At 39.4% G+C, this 17,076-nt stretch overlaps 1 protein-coding gene across 5 annotated transcripts in view; it reads left to right on the top strand.

Moving 5' to 3' along the window:
• The window catches only part of TMEM245 (transmembrane protein 245), a 96,582-nt gene that overhangs the window by 59,285 nt on the left and 20,221 nt on the right, over positions 1–17,076 (top strand). For all 5 annotated transcript variants that reach the window (XM_047699096.1, XM_047699097.1, XM_047699098.1 and 2 more), the window contains 4 exons: positions 1,128–1,226; positions 3,438–3,569; positions 7,460–7,582; positions 7,711–7,856. In XM_047699096.1, the coding sequence (XP_047555052.1) occupies positions 1,128–1,226; positions 3,438–3,569; positions 7,460–7,582; positions 7,711–7,856 (500 nt within the window). The remainder of the gene's footprint in view (positions 1–1,127; positions 1,227–3,437; positions 3,570–7,459; positions 7,583–7,710; positions 7,857–17,076) is intronic.

Raw genomic sequence — 17,076 nt, 5'->3', positions numbered from 1 at the left:
ACTTAGGAACTAAAATGGAACCATTAAAAATGAAGATGAAGGTTAGTGATGAAGAATTCTAAATTATATCTATAAGTGGGCAGAAAGTTGCAGAGGATATGGAAAAGTAGAAACAGTTATGCTAAGAAAGTGAGACTACAAATTAGTATTTATCTTTTAAAAAATGTCTTTGAGGCACCTGGGTGGCTCAGACAGTTAAGCATACAACTCCTGATTTTGGCTCCAGTCGTGATCTCGGGGTCATGAGGCTGAGCCTGTGTGAGTCACTGCATGGGGCATGGAGCCTGCTTAAAATTCTCTCTCTCTCAAATAATTCAATAAATTTTTTACTGTTATGTTGTGGTTTTAATAACAAAACATGGGGTATTATAATGAATAATTATCCTCAAAGTTATCTTGTCTCACTGTACTTGATTCCCAGAAACACCACCAGTCTCATTAGTCATAACTCTGAGACCTGATGTCTCTCAGCGAACTATAGGAAATATTTGTGTTTGTAGCTATGGTCCTAAAATTTTACTTAAAGTTCTGTGGTAATTTTTTTTAAAGATTTTATTTATTTATTTGACAGAGAGAGATTACAAGTAGGCAGAGAGGCAGTCAGGGGGCGGGGGCGGAAAGCAGGCTCCCTGCTGAGCAGAGAGCCCGATGTGGGGCTTGATCCCAGGACCCTGAGATCATGACCTGAGACGAAGGCAGAGGCTTAACCCACTGAGCCACCCAGGCACCCCTAGTTCTGTGGTAATTCTTATACTGGTGATAAGTGTAACATGAGCTTCCTGTGTAATAGATGAACATTTGAGCCACATCCAACAGACTTTTCTCTGAGCAGATTAGACTTGCTAAGTCAGTGATCATGGCTTCATATGTACCGTTCTCTAACAACCTGAAGTAACCCTCTCAGAGACCCAAAAATAGAGAGAAGCAAAAAGCCAAGAAAGGCAAGGAAATTCGCTAGGAATATTGAAGAGTAGAGTTTAAGAAAAGATCATAAGGTGACTAGAGGCCCTTAAATAATCTGGAACATTTTAGTTTGATTTGGAACAAATGTAAAGACCCAGCATGAATTAATTTTACTGGATTTTTGTCTGAAATATTAAACCAGATCATATCTGTGTTTCTTCCAGCTTCATAAAATTCTGGGAGATAAGGTGAACAATACTGCTGTAATTGAAAAGCAAGTACTAGAACTTTGGGACAGATTGTATCATTCTTGGTTTGTAAAGGTAAGTTATTTTATTAGAGGATTTCAGTCGCAAACTATAAAGTCCTTTTATTTTACAGACTCATTGACTAGATAGATGTTAATTAGGTGGATATTAATATTAGGATGTTACTTATTGAAATTCTTAAGTTACAAGGTCCCAAACTTCAGATCACTGAAAGTCGCCTTGAATTGATGGTTAATCTGCATGCAGAGCCCAGCAGTCCCTGTGACATCGTGTTTTTCATCCTGTGTTCATTAGCATCAACAGCATCTTATCTCATTGTGTAGAACTGCAACGTGTAAACCATGTATATAATGTTAATTTTTCTAATGGTCACTTAAAAAATGAAAAGTTAACAGGTGTAATTAATTTTAGTATTTCACTTACCCCAGCATACCCCCAATCTATTATCATTTCAGTATGCAAACAAGTAGAAAAAAATCTTAGTGAGCTATTTTATATCCTTTTTTTTTTTTTCTTACAAGCCTTGGAAACCTGGTGTATATTTTATACTAATGCCGTTTTTGGACTCTCCAGTTTTTGGACTAGTTCCATTTTAAGTGCTAATAGCCACATGTGATTAGTGGCTACTGTTTGAGATAGTACAGCTCTAGACTTTTTTTTCTTTAAAGGAGGTAAATAGAATAGATCAGAAAGTTTGGAGAACTTGATTTTTTTTTCTTTTTCTTTAAAGATTTTATATATTTACTTGACAGAGATCATAAGTAGGCAGAGAGGCAGGCAGAGAGAGGGGGAAGCAGACTCCCTGCTGAGCAGAGAGCCCGATGTGGGGCTCGATCCCAGGACCCTGAGATCATGACCTGAGCCGAAGGCAGAGGCTTAACCCACTGAGCCACCCAGGTGCCCCGAGAGCTTGATTTTTAATCACCTTTACCTGTTATTTGTGCTGATATACCCTTACTTCAGAAATTATGATGGAAAATAATACCATTTTCCACTAAACATAAAAATGCTGGTTTTGAGAGCAGCTGGTTGTGTGTGACTTGGGGTCATGCCGTACATGGGGTTGGCAGGGCCTGTGGGCCTCCAGGAGCAGGGCTGTGGGAGATGACTGTCCAGTGGGGAAGGAGGTAGAGAACCAGACAAGTTGGTGGTCAGTTTTCACAGGGTTGGCAGTAAGGAGAAGAGCATGTATAGATCAACCTCTTTACTTGGGGTGGAAGGGAGGAACGCTCAATTTCAAATTTGAATTTGTTGCTCAGTGACCAGTTTTTACTCTTCCCCTGGGATGAATTGAGGAAACAGTGTTTGTTTTTGTGTGTTTCAGAGAGGAGGTTAAAACTGATTGCAGAATTTGTAGGTAGTTATTTGCTGAAGAACCGGTCGATTGGAAAGGTGTCTTTTTCCTCTGCTAATTCTGGGGCTTCTGGTTACAAACAGCATTTTCTATCCCTCACCTCCTTTAAAAAGCTTCATTTTATGGTCCAGGAAGGTCAGTGTTTTAAAAGCATAGATTTATAAGCAGGCAGATGTATTCCTTTTTTTATGTCTTTTACTAGGACCTGAAGTCTTCATTGCATAATGAAGAGTGATATCACTGTGCTGTTAGCAAAAGTGTCAGAATGCAAACAAAATATTAAGAAACTATTTCGGTTTCTAAATGTTAACCTCACTAGTCACTTTGTTTATTCATATCTCTTTCAAATTTAATAATTCCTACATTCTTGTCAGTGTAATTGTCTTCCATATAGAGTTTGATTTGCTCCCTGTTCTTGTTTCTTTTTCATTTTTCCCTGTTTTGTTGAGATATAATCGACATATAACATTGTATTAGTTTTAGGTGTCCTGTATGTTCTCTCCTCTTGCTGTTTTTATCTTGTGTGGAAGACTGATAAGGGAGATGAGGAAAGGAGGAAAAAAGCAAAATGGTAGGCCCCCCAAAATGGTAGAGGGGTTGAAAAGAAAAAAGAGAGTAAATGCTGTGTTGGTGTATAGTGGTACAAATTGAGGGATAAAGTGTGTTCACAACTGTATTTAGGAAGAGACCACTTGAGCTAGGCTAACACATAGTACTGAGAAGGTAAACAGAAAAATACAGTTCAGGTCTTTAGGTGGAGTTCTTATTTGATTTCTTAAATAATGCAAAATTTTTTACCCTTGAGTAACTATTAAAGTGCCCAAGTGGATCTAAACCGAAATGGGGTATTTATATTTTTCCTGTTTTGGCTGAAGATGGAGATGTCACATCTGAACCATTTTGTTCCGTAGAACGTAACGCACTCTGGAAGGCACAAAGGACAGAAGATGCATATAAGTCGTCAGAATAGCTGGCTGGGAGACATCCTGGACTGGCAGGATATCGTTTCCTTTGTTCATGAGAACATTGAGACATTTCTTTCGGTAAGAAGTAGTATTTTTAGTTTAACTGGACTTAGAAATAAAAATAGAAATTCTAACTTCCAGTTTCCCCTGCACCTTCAGAGGCCTTTGGTTACCCTGTTTTTAATGCCATGACATTTATAATTTTGAGAGTTCTAAATGCACTAGAAAGATGTCCAAAAGCCATAGGCCTCAGGGTAAGTAGTAGTTCCCTGGTGGCTGAAGAGTCACTGAGCAGTGCTGAGTCAGGAAGCGTGTGTGCAGTGTTGTAGACTCCCATTCTGAGATACAAGTACCCCATCCTCTTAGGCTGACTAGAACGTCCCCAGGATGGAATCCTGGAGAGAAAACGGCCTTTTGGTGGGCATAGCCTTTGGTAGATGGTGATATGGTTCCCTTTACATTAGAGAGACTGGATGTTCTTCAGCCCACTCTCCAGCCATGTACCACCCACCTCTGCCTTGTGTGCCAAAGGGTCAAAGGCAGCAAGGAACCACTCTTGTTTCCACAGCGTGTTTTGTAAACATGTCTCGGCATGTGGCTTTTCACTGAGAGGAGAGTTTTCTTGTGAATAGACTCATGACTTTCATCAAGCTAACAAAAGTTGAAGTTTGCAATGCTAGATTTTTTTTTTTTTTTTTTTTTTTTTTTTTTTAAGTAAGCTCTACCACCAAAGCAGGGCTCAGACTCAAAACCCTGAGGTCGGGAGTCAGACACTACCAACCGAGCCAAATGGTGCCCTGCAATGCTAGATTTTTTTAAATTTAATTTTTATCAAACTAATAGATGACCATAGTGGAGAGTCAAAAATATTTTTTTTAGTAAAAAATAACAGTAACCTGCTTTGTGCTTCCCCATTTCAGTCTCATTTTCTAGAAACAGCTGTCAATTCTTTTAGCTTTCTTTGGGTATTTACCTCTAAATTTCCAAAATAACCTGTTGGTCTTTCTTGGTTTTACAATTTTGGTATTATATTTTGGCTTCCTGATATGGAAGATGAAGATGAAGATGTGATTTTGAAATCTCCCCATGCTTTCTTACACCACTTTTGGGGTTTTCTTGTAACTCCTTTGGTTCTTCCCCGCCACCGTCCCTGCGCTCACACTTGCCCTTCCTCCCATGCACCTAATATAGCTGTCGCAGTTTGGAATTAAATCTAGAAATTCATGTCCTTCAGTTCTAAGACTTTATGGTTTTGATAGTCCCCTCCCTGTTTCCTCTGTCCGATGGCCATGAAACTTTTTGGTCTGAAGATTCTAGAATATTTATTTTTGTGGGTTCTGTTGATTATTATTGTATCAGCAGTTAAAACTGAGAACTTTAAAAATATATATTAATTCACTAAAAATAACATTACATATTAATGTAACACATTTCTTACATCTGCAAAGCAACCTTTTTCCAAAACAAAAAATAATATTTTTAATATATGTATTCTCTCAGATATTTGTTATTTATTTATTTATTTTGAAAAAAGATTTTATTTATTTATTTGACAGATGGAGATCACAAGTAGGCAGAGAAGCAGGCAGAGAGAGAGGAGGAAGCAGGCTCCCTGCTGAGCAGAGAGCCCAATGCGGGGCTCGATCCCAGAACCCTGGGATCACGACTTGAGCCGAAGGCAGAGGCCCCAACCCCCTGAGCCACCCAGGCGCGCCCCCCAAAATAATTTTTTAAAAGATTTTTTTTATTTATTTGTCATAGAGAGAGAGCACAAGCAGGGAGCAGGCAGAGGGAGAATCAGGCTCCCCACTGAGCAAGGAGCCTGATGCAGTGCTCAATCCTGGGACCCTAGAATCACGACCTGAGCTGAAGGCAGACACTTACCTGATTGAGTCACCCGGGCATCTCCAAAACAAAAAATAGTTTAGTGAGAAGGGTGGCTTTCTTTTATATTTTTGCAAATCTGTTTAATGTCTGGATTCTCACACTTGCTTCTATATTCAGTCAGTCAGAATACATTGTTTTGATTGAAATATATGAACAAAATCTAGCCTCATACGGATATGTAGTTGGAAAAGAGGAGAGTCTTTTAATAGCCTTTTCAGGTAATTGTGGTTTTTCTTTCATCCTACACCAAAACTCAACAAACGGTATTTCTTAAAGGTTAGTTGCAGTGTGGGATTTGAAACCATATCAGTAAATTTTTTGCACTGTATTATATTAAAGTCCATTGATCTGTCTTGTTAGAACTCGGCGTTTTACTCTTGCATGTCTTTGTGATATGCACTGATCATTTAGAATATTGGTTCACTGAAATTTGTACATCATCTAAATTATCAGTACACATTCTTACAGAGTATAAAACAATCACATTCTTAATATTACTACCTATTTCATCAGAATAAATCTTAAGGTGTCGAGGTCAACCCTTGATCAAATTTTTTATTCCTGCCTTCATACTTGTAATAGACAATAGCTTTCACATTCTGAACCTTTCTGCCTAATCCCCTTGGGTACACAGAAAGGTTACGTGATTGTTGTTGGAGAACTGGCAGTCTACAATTAATGTATTCAGTTAATTTCTTAAGAATCACCACAGAGTATTTCCTATCAGTGTGACCCAGAAAGTATTTAAATTTTTTTTGATAAAAATTCCAAAATGACAGAAGCCCCCAAAAGAAGGCATGTAAAAATCACAAGTAAGGGCATTGTTGATTTGTTTCTTGGAATCAGTGGAGTTATTCATTCATTCTTTATCCCAACAGGTCAAATGGTCAGTCATGCATTTTTTTGTAGGCACTGCAAAGCATTTTCAAGATTTTCTGTAAGGAGTTATTATAAATGAAACCAGCCTGCAAAAGCTCTTCCATGAAGACTGAGCTGAGCTTTGCAAGAAATGCCAGAGACAACAAAATATGCCTTTATAAATGGTACATTTGAGATAGGAAAGGAATGGGTAGGCCTTTCATAGAACAGATGGTATAATTTGCACATATGACAAAAAGCAGAACTGCTGTTTTGGAAAGGGCACACCAAAATAAAATTAGACATTAGATTTCTGGTCCCAGCTCTAGTTCCACTTACTAGCTCCAAGGCCCTTGGGCAAGTTTTAAAAAATCTCTGAGCTTTGGTTTGTCTCTCTTTACAATAAGGATCGTATCATCTGTTTTGCTTCTGTCACAGGGAATAGATGTTATCATGAGGGAATTTAAGTTTATGAGGTGATAGGAAATGAAAACATACAGGCGTGCCATTGATATTGTAAATCTTCTTTTAGTAATATTTAACAGGTATTAATAACTATTTTAATAACTGGTTCTAGTGAATTTGCAGGTGATGGATTAAATGAACACTATTAAGTCTTGATATAAGGGCCATCGTCTATCTGAAGAAAGATTTTCAGTTGCAGAGTTCTGTCCTTGACCTATCTGATCATTTCTTTTATTATGATTTTAGTGAAATCATCCATGTGATGCTTTTGTGTTTGTAGGTGAATCTAAGTTGGAGGTGGCAAGGGTGGGAGGCAGCTAATAAGACAAATACTAGAATTTTCATGGTCTGCATTTGTGATCCTATACAGGTTGCATTCTGGAATATTTTCCTGTAGGTATTTTTCCTATAAAATGATTTTTACAGAGTTATGTATATCATGCTATATTTAAAGTTTTTATTTCCTGCTTTTTAAATAACTTTGCAGTATATCAGAAAATGTTTTTCTGTGTTATAATAGAGCTATCTTTAATGGCTACCTAATATGATTGGAGATAGGTTCACCATAATTTTCCTAACCATTTTCCTTACTATTCAATGTTCACATGCTTTCAGATGATTTTTTTTTTCATTTAAGATAATACTCAGTTATTTTCAGTTTCTGATACTCACACGCTTGTAGTAAAAGCACAGCAGAGAGCTGTAGAAACTTCTTTCTGGAGGATTCATTCTGATGTTTAGCTTTCCCTCTCCATCAGATCTTAGAGTCTCTGTGGATTGTCATGAGCCGGAACGTGAGCCTGCTTTTCACCACTGTCACGACGCTGCTGACCATCCTCTTCTACAGTGGGACTGCCCTTCTCAATTTCGTGCTGTCTCTGGTATGTACAGGTAGATAAGCGCATGATACCTCTCCTTCCGCAGTAAAGCATGTTGTGGTTCCATTTATGCTTCCTTCCTGTAGTTTCCAAATGTGATTTTTTAGGAGATACTATCCTTTGTTTTGCAGATAATTTTCCTGACCACACTATTTTATCTATTAAGTTCCAGCGATGAGTACTACAAGCCAGTGAAGTGGGTGATAAGCCTGACACCACTGTCTCAGCCAGGTCCTTCTTCTAATATTATTGGCCAGTCTGTGGAAGAAGCTATCAGGTAGGGAGAAAATGTATGCTCTTCTTCTTTCCATCAGAAACTGCTGTCTGTGAGAAGCCTGTTTTCTGTCACGAGCCTTTCAAATAACATTTGGTGCTAAACTGGTGGCGGACCTGGTATTTTCAGATATTTTTATTTCCTTTTGCGAGAGTAATGTGAGCAATGCAAGTGTTGATAGGAAAAAAAATTTCAGTTTCAGTTTCCTGCTGTCAGTCCTGTGAGTTACAGCTTTCTCCCACTATAGGCTCTTGCTCTAGCTGCAGCTCCTGTCATCATGTCACTTGCTGGGGAGAACCCCTCTGTCACACACATACACCTCCCCTTCTCTGGGAGCCCTCCTGTTCTCAGGCCCTGCAGCTGTGCCCAGGGAAGGGCAGCAGATGGTCTTTCTGTTTCTTCCTCTCTTCCTCTGTAGCCAGGCTGTCCCTTTGCATGAGGATAGATCGGATACTGGAAAATGCAAAGTTTCTGGTTATTTTCAAGTCACAGGCTATGTGTGTGTCTCACAAGTTCTGGCCAGAAACTTCTGTCCTGTCGTGCAGGCTTGGCTTCTGAATGAGATATTCTTTACCTTTTTTTCTTCATATGCTCTTCCCAAGTCATTGGCTACTCCCCGCCCGCCCCGCTCCCCCGCAACCCTGCCTTTCATCTTTGTCATTTTGGATAGGGAAAGGCCCTTGCAGCCCAGGCCTATTTCAGCTCCTTTCCCACCCTTGTCTCTCATTGCTTTTAGCTCATTAGGATTCTACTGTATTTTTACTGCTTACGAATTGTTGTCCAAATTAAATCCTCATGTTATCTATCAAAGCTTCTTTTTCTAGTAAGTTGTTCGTTAAATGGTCTTAAACCTACCTTGAATAGTGAATCTTTGGCTGGCATTTATGTTTCCACTTACTTTTAAGAAATAGCATTGCTTGCAACTAGTCTTTTATAGAAATCTTGATTTGACCTGATAATTCTGTCTGACTGATATTGGCTTATTTCTTCATTGTGTTCATTTAACAACTGGTTGAGGATACTACTTTGTCTCTGGAAAACCCTCATTTACATTCAAATAGCATGCATGTTCCTAAAGTACATTCTTTCTAGAAAATTTGCTGGGTTATCTTTCTTTTTCCTACTAGCAAGGCCTGGGTAAAGTCTTCATCAATATCTTGCTTCCTTTATTGGCCATTAGGTAGGATTTTAAAAAATGCCCTTATCCTCTGTGGTGCTCTTGAGTATCCATGTGGGGCCATCTATGTAAAAATTCCAAGTTTTGGAGTTTATTATCTAATATAACAGTTTTCAGGGTGAAGCTGTCTTCAGGGAGGACACCTGTTGGCTTTAGCATATATGGTCATTGGGTATCATCTTTATTGAGTAAATCAAATGTTGAAAACCCTAGCAATAAATTCATGTCAGTTTATCTAAATGACCTTATCTGACTCAGAGAAGTTTATGTAAATAGCTCAACCAAAAAGAAAAATAACCTACTTTCCCAGTAGGCTGAAACTATAGAATCAACCATGTCAAAGGTTGGCAGAATCCTTTATTCAATTTGACTAAAGCTAAGCCTTACAGAAAAATATCTATCTTGTCCCATTAAGAACCTCAAGAGAGTTACTTCCTTTTCCTGAAATAACCTTTATTAACACTGACTCTTATTCTCACAAAAGCTTTTCTGTTTTCAAATCACGGTTCTTGAATTTTCTCTTGTTCTGCTTTCTTAGAGTGAACCATTGGTTAACCGTTCCTCTGTCATTACAGTCAATTTTGTTTTCATACCAAATATGCCAGCTCCTTTGTTTCAAACTTAGTTCTTTAATGTCATGATTGCTTGGAATTGGTAAGCAGAGCTGTGATTTGTACCTAGTCCAGCTGATTGAAAGGACATGTTCTAGGCACCTGGCTGGCTCGGTTGGTGGAACATGTGACTCTTGATATTGTGAGTTTGAGCCCCACAGTTGAATATAGAGTTTACTTAAAAATAAATTTTTCTTAAAAAAGCAAGCAAGCAAGTAAGCACATATCCTTCTGGTATACCATGGTGCCTTCTTCCAGGAGGACCTGGTTGGGGCAGAAGATTATAGTTTAATTTGTGGCAGTGTTAGGACTGTTCAAATGGACACATGAGGCTGGCAGCTAGAAATTCAGGTCTTTGGCTCATCAAGGAAATTTGAGGTTAGAAAGAGTATGGTCATCCATAGGGAGAGGAAATACATATGTGCCTTTTCACAAATTAGATTTGCCTTATCTTCTTGGGATTGTACACACTAATTATGCACTATAGCAGTAGGCCATGTCTTGGTTCCAAAGGATACTGGTATCAAAACCATTCATTTTTGTCATATTTTTGATATAAGAAGATGTCTAAACCCTTAGTACCAGAACTATAATCTTAACAGTTGTCAAAACTGAGAAATACAGTACAGACCAGATAACTTGTCTGGATTATTTGTGTAACCACAGTTATGTAAATTAAAGATTTTAGCTCAAGATAATTTTTAGCAGTCCAAGTGCTTTTTGTCTCTTTCTTTTCTGGGTCAAATTCAAGACCTAAAATGGACAGGTTTTACACAGATATCTCTGAAGAACCTTCTCATGTATGTAAGATAACAATGAGCTCTAGTTCTCGAGCGCTTGCCAGATTTTTCATTCTGAAGGATTGTGTTCAAGATGGAATGTTTCTTCATGGACAGAGATTTTAAGAGGAAAAATATTACACACGTGATTATGAAAATGTTATTATAAAGTCCTGAGAGTGCAATTTAATCTGTGATCAGCCTCCATAAACGTCAGCCGTTAGTCGTCGTCGCTGTTGCAGTCAAGTGAAAATCATTCAACTCGTTTTATATGACCCATCAATAAGTTGAAAGGGGAATTAAAATTGGGAGTTAACTGCATGGCCAGGCAGCCAAAGTGTCTTGGCTCCTGAAGCTTCGCCTTCTGAAATATGTGACTATTTTATGATCACCGTTCTGTTGAATTTTTGAACCTCAGTTATAATTCTCAGTTCTGAATAAGTAAATGTTTTTTCTAAACTGGATATGTTTGTGTATTCATTTGGGTTTTCATTTCATAAATTTTTATGTTAGTGGCATGTATCCCTTATCCCCAAACCATTCTCGTCCCTGGAGAGCATGTTGTGTCCTGAATGTTTGCATCACACCCTTCTCCCCTGATGCTCCCATTCTGCTTGCTCTGGTGGAGATATTGCACATTACTAAGTTGCATGTTGTCACGGCCTCTGTGCAATTTAGTGTGTGTGATATTTTCACATGAGTGCATGCACACGGGTATGGCTCTTGCTTGTGGGATTACAGCTTTTCAGCACCGGTGGGTGGGAGTCCTACTTATGAATTGTATGGGAGAATGTATGTTCTGTGAGATCTCTTTTTTCTTTTCCTTTTTTTTTTTTTTTTTTTTTCTGGAACGTGAATGTGCTTCTCACCTCTGCCCCCCAACTCTGGAGAATTAAAAGTATTTGGATTAAAAAAAATCGGTGTCGCTCATTCAGTAAATCAGTATTTCCATTTTTGACTTTGAACAAATTAAATATTCATTGGAAAGAAATTCTCATGAATTTAAGGTTATAAGCATCTGTTTAAATTAAAATGTATAAGGAAGAGTTTAAAGCTGTAAGAAAATATATTTTCATTTATTTGAAGAGGTAGCTCTCCAAACAGTGGAATAGAGTAAAAGAATCTCTTATACATACTTGGGAAAGTCAAATTAACTGAAGTTCTTAAATAATAACCCACTCAATAAAAATAATGCCTTTTTAAACTACTCAATTATAGATCAGTTTAATAATCTTAAACCTTTATGTCACATTTCCAAGGAAATGTCCTCAAGAAACTTTGTCTTGTATTTAGTTTCCCATTGTGCTGCTCTAAAAATTGTTAAATTAATTTTAATAGCCTTATAATTCGTGTTGAGGTACAAATGTTTGCTATTTGTCTATATGATTGAAACAGCCCCTTGTTAGTTTTTTAGTTAGCATTAGAGTAAGCATCCATGATCATTGGGCGCTGTCAAAGACACAAAATCATGTATTAATGTATAAAAATATTGAATTAATATTTCTACTGCCAAGGACTCCAGTTGATTGAATGTGATGTCACTGTTGTATGCTTCATTGTGTGACAATGACTCACTGTTTTTTCCAGTGGGGATGGAAGGCTTCCACAGAAGCAGCCTCTCTGTGCTCCTCAGCAGCGTGCTAGGTCTGCTCGTGCTGCGTGACCATTCCCCTCTGCAACGGGGAAATCCAGTGTCATCTGGGTTTCTGTACATTTCACCATAGAGCTGGGTCTCTGGGGAAGATGAACCAGGAAACGGAAGGAGATGTAACTTTTCAAGAGAGGTTAGGTAGTAGTGAAGAGAGCTGGGGGATAACCTACCCGATTGGTAATTTTGTCTGCTGTGTTTCTGGAAGCTGGCCTGCCCTGTCTACTATCTAGCCTTCTCGGAGGGACAGTATATAGCAGTGAGTGTAGAACACTGGTAAGGTCATGCTCGTGGCTGTTTCCTGAGGGAATAATAATCTGATAGTGTCTGATCTTTAGAAAGAAAAGAAGGGAGAACCAGTGTAAGGAAGTGTTGGGAGTAGGTGAAATTTGATTTTGGGCTCTTTTCTTCTTCCTTAGACACGTGCAGTCTGCTTGTCTATGGTCTGGAGCCTGGTGTTCTCACAGGGCGTAGAGCTTCTTGACTGTGGCTTGTCATTCTCCCCAAACCCCTCCTTGCTTCAGTCTCATTCCATTAATCCAGGTCATCTGATCAAATCATGGGTTGTCTGGCCAGTTTTCACTTATTTAGAAAAGTAACAACAACACCCCCTTTTTTCTTTCTTTTTTTTAAGCTTCTTTGCCATCTCTCCCCAGAAGAACACCCTTTTGGTCAGAAATGAGAGAGCTGAGATATTAGCTAGCTTATAAAAAAGAGTTAAGTGTCATCTTAGAGTTCAGTTTGTAAAGGGTAAGGAAAAAGCTGGTTAAGCATTAAATCCTAACCTAACCAGGCATTTTTTAAAAAAGATTTTTAAAAAGTCTTTATTTATTAAAGAGAGCACAAGCAGGGGGAGGGGCAGAGAGAGAAGCAGACTCCCTGCTGAGCAGGGAGTCCTGTGTGGGTCTAGATCCCAGGACTCTGGGATCGTGACCTTGGCCAGAGGCAGATAGTTAACCGACTGAGCCACCCAGGTACCCCAGGCATTTTTTTTTTTAAGATTTATTTATTAATTTGAGGGACACCTTCCGCTTGGGTCATGATCCCCATGGTCCTGGCATCGAGTCCTGTATCGTGCTCCTTACTCAGTGGAGAGCCTGCTTCTCCCTCTGCCTGCCTCTCCCCCTGCTTGTGTGTTCTCTCTCTTTCTGACAAATAAATAAAATCATAAAGAAAAAAATATTTATTAATTTGAGAGAGAGAAAGCATGAGCCAGGGGAAGAGTAGAGGGAGAGGGACAAGCAGACTCAGTGCTGAGTGGGAAGTCCAATGCAGGGCTCAAGCCCGTGACCCCCAAGATCATGACCTGAGCCAAAATCAAAGAGTCGGACACTCAATGGATTGAGCCACCCAGGCGCCCCTAACAAGGCATTTGAAACCAGTTCAAGCCCCTGGTGCAGAGGAGTTAGATATATAGTTGACCCCTGAACAATGTGGGTGTTAGGGCACCAACCCCCTATACTGACAAAAATTTGTACATGACTGTGAACTTCCCAGAAACTTAACTACTAATAGCTTACTGTTGACCAGAAGCCTTACTGATATCATAAACAGTTAACACATACTTTGTATGCCATTCTTGTTATATACTGTATTTATATGGTATAGTAACTAAAGAAAAGAAAATATAGAAGAGATCATAAAGAAGAGAAAATATATACCATTACTGAAAAATATCCCCACATAGGTGGACCCGCATAGTTCAAACCCATGTTGTTTAACCATCAAGCATACAGTTGTGTAATCGAGCCACAGACGCACACCTTTAGTGCCATATAGTATAAATCCGCAATAGTATTTATTAGGGGAGAACTTAGACAATAACCGGTTGTGAATGAACTTGGAATTTTTATTCACAGGTATGCTTAGGTGGGACCTGACTGGACTGGATGCACTGGAGCCTGCCTTCCAGTAGAGGGGAACCCTGCCCTTTATGGGTCTGCATATAGCACAGGGCAAGGGAATGTCTGTAGGACTGTCTTAACAGTGGAAGCTTTCTGAATGAGGATATGGCCTTGTTAGAAAAGGGGGAGCTTCCAGCTCTGTGGCTAGTATCAGTCTCATCCCTGGAGCTAAATCAGACCAGTTGCACCAGCGTAACTGTGCTACCGAAACAGGAGGAGAAGGGCACCCAGGGTCTTCTGAATTTGATTCTCTTAAATTACTGGGTGTTAGTGTAACACGAACACTATACTAGTGTTAGTATAAAGCCTGGAGATGTAGTTGGAGAACAGTATCAGTGATCTTTGAAGAGTCACTGCAAAAAGGTCCCAGAAGACTGGGCACAGGCAAATATTCAGGAGAGAGGATTGAAGTAGACAGTAGAGGAAAACTAAGTGTTACATGAATATTAGCCTGGTGAGCTTGATGCCAGTTTTCTGTGAATTTCTAGAGTAGATGCTTGATCATGAGGCTGTGAACAGTTAAAAAGAGAGGAGTAACTTCCAATGGCACCATGTGTTCGTGCAGCACAAATCAAATGTAACCACCCTTAGAAAATGCCACAAGTCCACTTTTGTGTTTTTTTTTTCTTAAAGATTTTTTTATTTATTCATTTGACAGATAGAGATCACAAGTAGGTAGAGAGACAGGCAGAGAGAGAGGAGGAAGCAGGCTCCCCGCCGAGCAGAGAACCCGATGCGGGGCTCGAACCCAGGACCCTGGGATCATGACTTGAGCCGAAGGCAGAGGCTTTAACCCACTGAGCCACCCAGGCGCCCCCACTTTTGTGATTTTTGCAAGAGATTGGATGAAGTATGTCTTCGTTTCTTTGATGACAAGATAGGAAAATGCTCACTGAATTTTGAGTATCCAAAAAAGTATTGATGAATGGGTTGATACCAGTGAGTGAATGAAATGGGAAGATCATCTATCATTGGTGTGATTATAAGGAACAAATACTCTTTGATTAAACTAGTGATTTCTGGCAACTCATTCAAACTGTATTGTGCATGCCGTTAATCATGTGTCAGATAAAGTTGTATTTGATTATGGGAATGAACAATTCCTAGCAGACCCTGAATTTTAGGTTCCAAAGAACCTGAGAGATCAGTCATTATATACACTGTATTTTGGGGTTTTGTTCATGTAGCTTCACCAGTACCTTACAATTTAAAATAATTAATCTAAGACTTTGTTGTATGCTTCTTCTACTCCCAGCTTTCCCACACCCCATATCTCTTTGGCACGCAGCAAAAATTGGAATACCTCCAAAAACTGCAAGAAAAAAAAAAGAAAGTTACTATGTGCATTATTTTAAAATGCTACTTGGTAATAATGACACAATTCTCTAATAGCACAAACTTAATTGCCTGCCTACTGTGCACCAGTCACTAAGCTTATCACTTTAGTCGCATCATTAATCTTCATTGTAACATTAGGAAGTGAATGCTTGTCTCTGTTACTTCTGTTTTACCGTGAAGCAAAGTGAACCTCAGGGAAGTGTTACAGTTTTGAAGATCATGCCACTAACCAGTGACAGAACTGGGATTCCAGAGCAGCTAGTGACAGAACCAGAGCTCTTTTAGGTCTTATGACTCTGATTTCTATATTCTTGCTGCTGAATCCACATCCTGTTTGCCTTCATTAACATTTCTCATGTATTACTGCATTGTTGACTGTTGCCTTTCTCACTACCACTCCTTTCGTCTCATTTATTAGCTCACGGAGTCTCCTAACTTCTGGGCCCATGGCCCCAGTCCTGTCCCTTCTTTCATCCATCCTCTACCTGACATTTGCTGAGCCCCCACTGGGCACCGAACACTGAGTTAGTTACATGCTTTGCATATTTTATTTCATTGATTTCCTCTTGGGTCCCCTCATTCATCCAGAAAAGAGACCTCTGGTCAGATAGCAAGAGAATGTTTTAAACTGGGAGTGTTCAGTTTTTTTTTTTTTTTTTTTTTTTTTTTTTTTTTTTTTTTTTTAAACAAAGGCAAAAAAAAAAGGCTCAAAATGAAGGCCTGAATTCTTCTAAGTAAAAAGGCAGTACAAACCCTCTTGGAATTACTGGATCTGTACTGCTTCAGTCTGTTCTACTAGCTCCCCGCCTAGGCACCCAGCTCACTAAAAGCCCAGCCCCCTGGTGCTGCATTGGGTCCTAGAGCTCGCCATAGAGTTGTGCCAGTAGGATATGGGTGCACACTCTGTGGGCACTGTGTGTGCCTTGTCACACCTCTTGTTGTTCCTTTCCCCCATCTTCATGTATGTCTTCCAGAACATTTCACTCTAATAGGGTGAATAGGGCCCCAGTTTGTCTCAGCATGGGTGTCCTGAGCCCCAGTCCTCTTGGAAGTGGTCAGCTAGAATAACCACTATAGAATGATGGCTCTGACCAGAACCAGATGTCATACAGCTCCTCAGGCTTCTCTTGGTGATGTCTTGACTTTGAGGACCATCAGTTATATGTTTGGTCTGCAGGTGAATATCTTAGTAATACTTAATAGGAATTTGAATACCAAAAATACCAAAAGAATACCAAAAATCTTTATCCAACATCTTGACCTTTAGTGAGTTGGGTGCCTTGACTGGGAGTTAAAATACCAGAGTGATCTAGTACCCAGATCCAACTATATCCAGAAGAGTTTTCTTGCCTTTTAACTATAAATAGCTCAGCACCATTCCCCTAGGCCCCTGCGCTCATTTTGAGCTTTCTTCTCTTCTTTTTTCTTTTTTTCCCTTTTTTAAAGAAAAGTGCATATGCACTTTCAGTTTAACAGGTTTATCTGATCTTTGACCAAGACTCTCTTCTCTAGATGAATGAGGGGATCCCACAAGCAGTCAGTGGAACCACATAGGCAAAGCACGTAGCTCAGTGCTTGGCACGTAGTGGGTTGTATTTGTTTCTGATTGTAGCTAGAACATGGCCATAAGCTTCGTGGCTTAAACCACACAGAGCTTTTTTTATCTGACAGTTCTGGAGGTCAGAAGTCCTAAAATACAGGGTGTCAACAGGGCTGTGTTCTTTCTGGAAGCTTTATGGGAGACTCTGTTTCCTTGCCCTTTCCAG

This window comes from Lutra lutra, chromosome 13 (assembly GCF_902655055.1).
Source record: "Lutra lutra chromosome 13, mLutLut1.2, whole genome shotgun sequence".
Lineage (NCBI taxonomy): Eukaryota > Metazoa > Chordata > Mammalia > Carnivora > Mustelidae > Lutra > Lutra lutra.
This window is presented reverse-complemented; position numbering and strand designations above follow the sequence as displayed.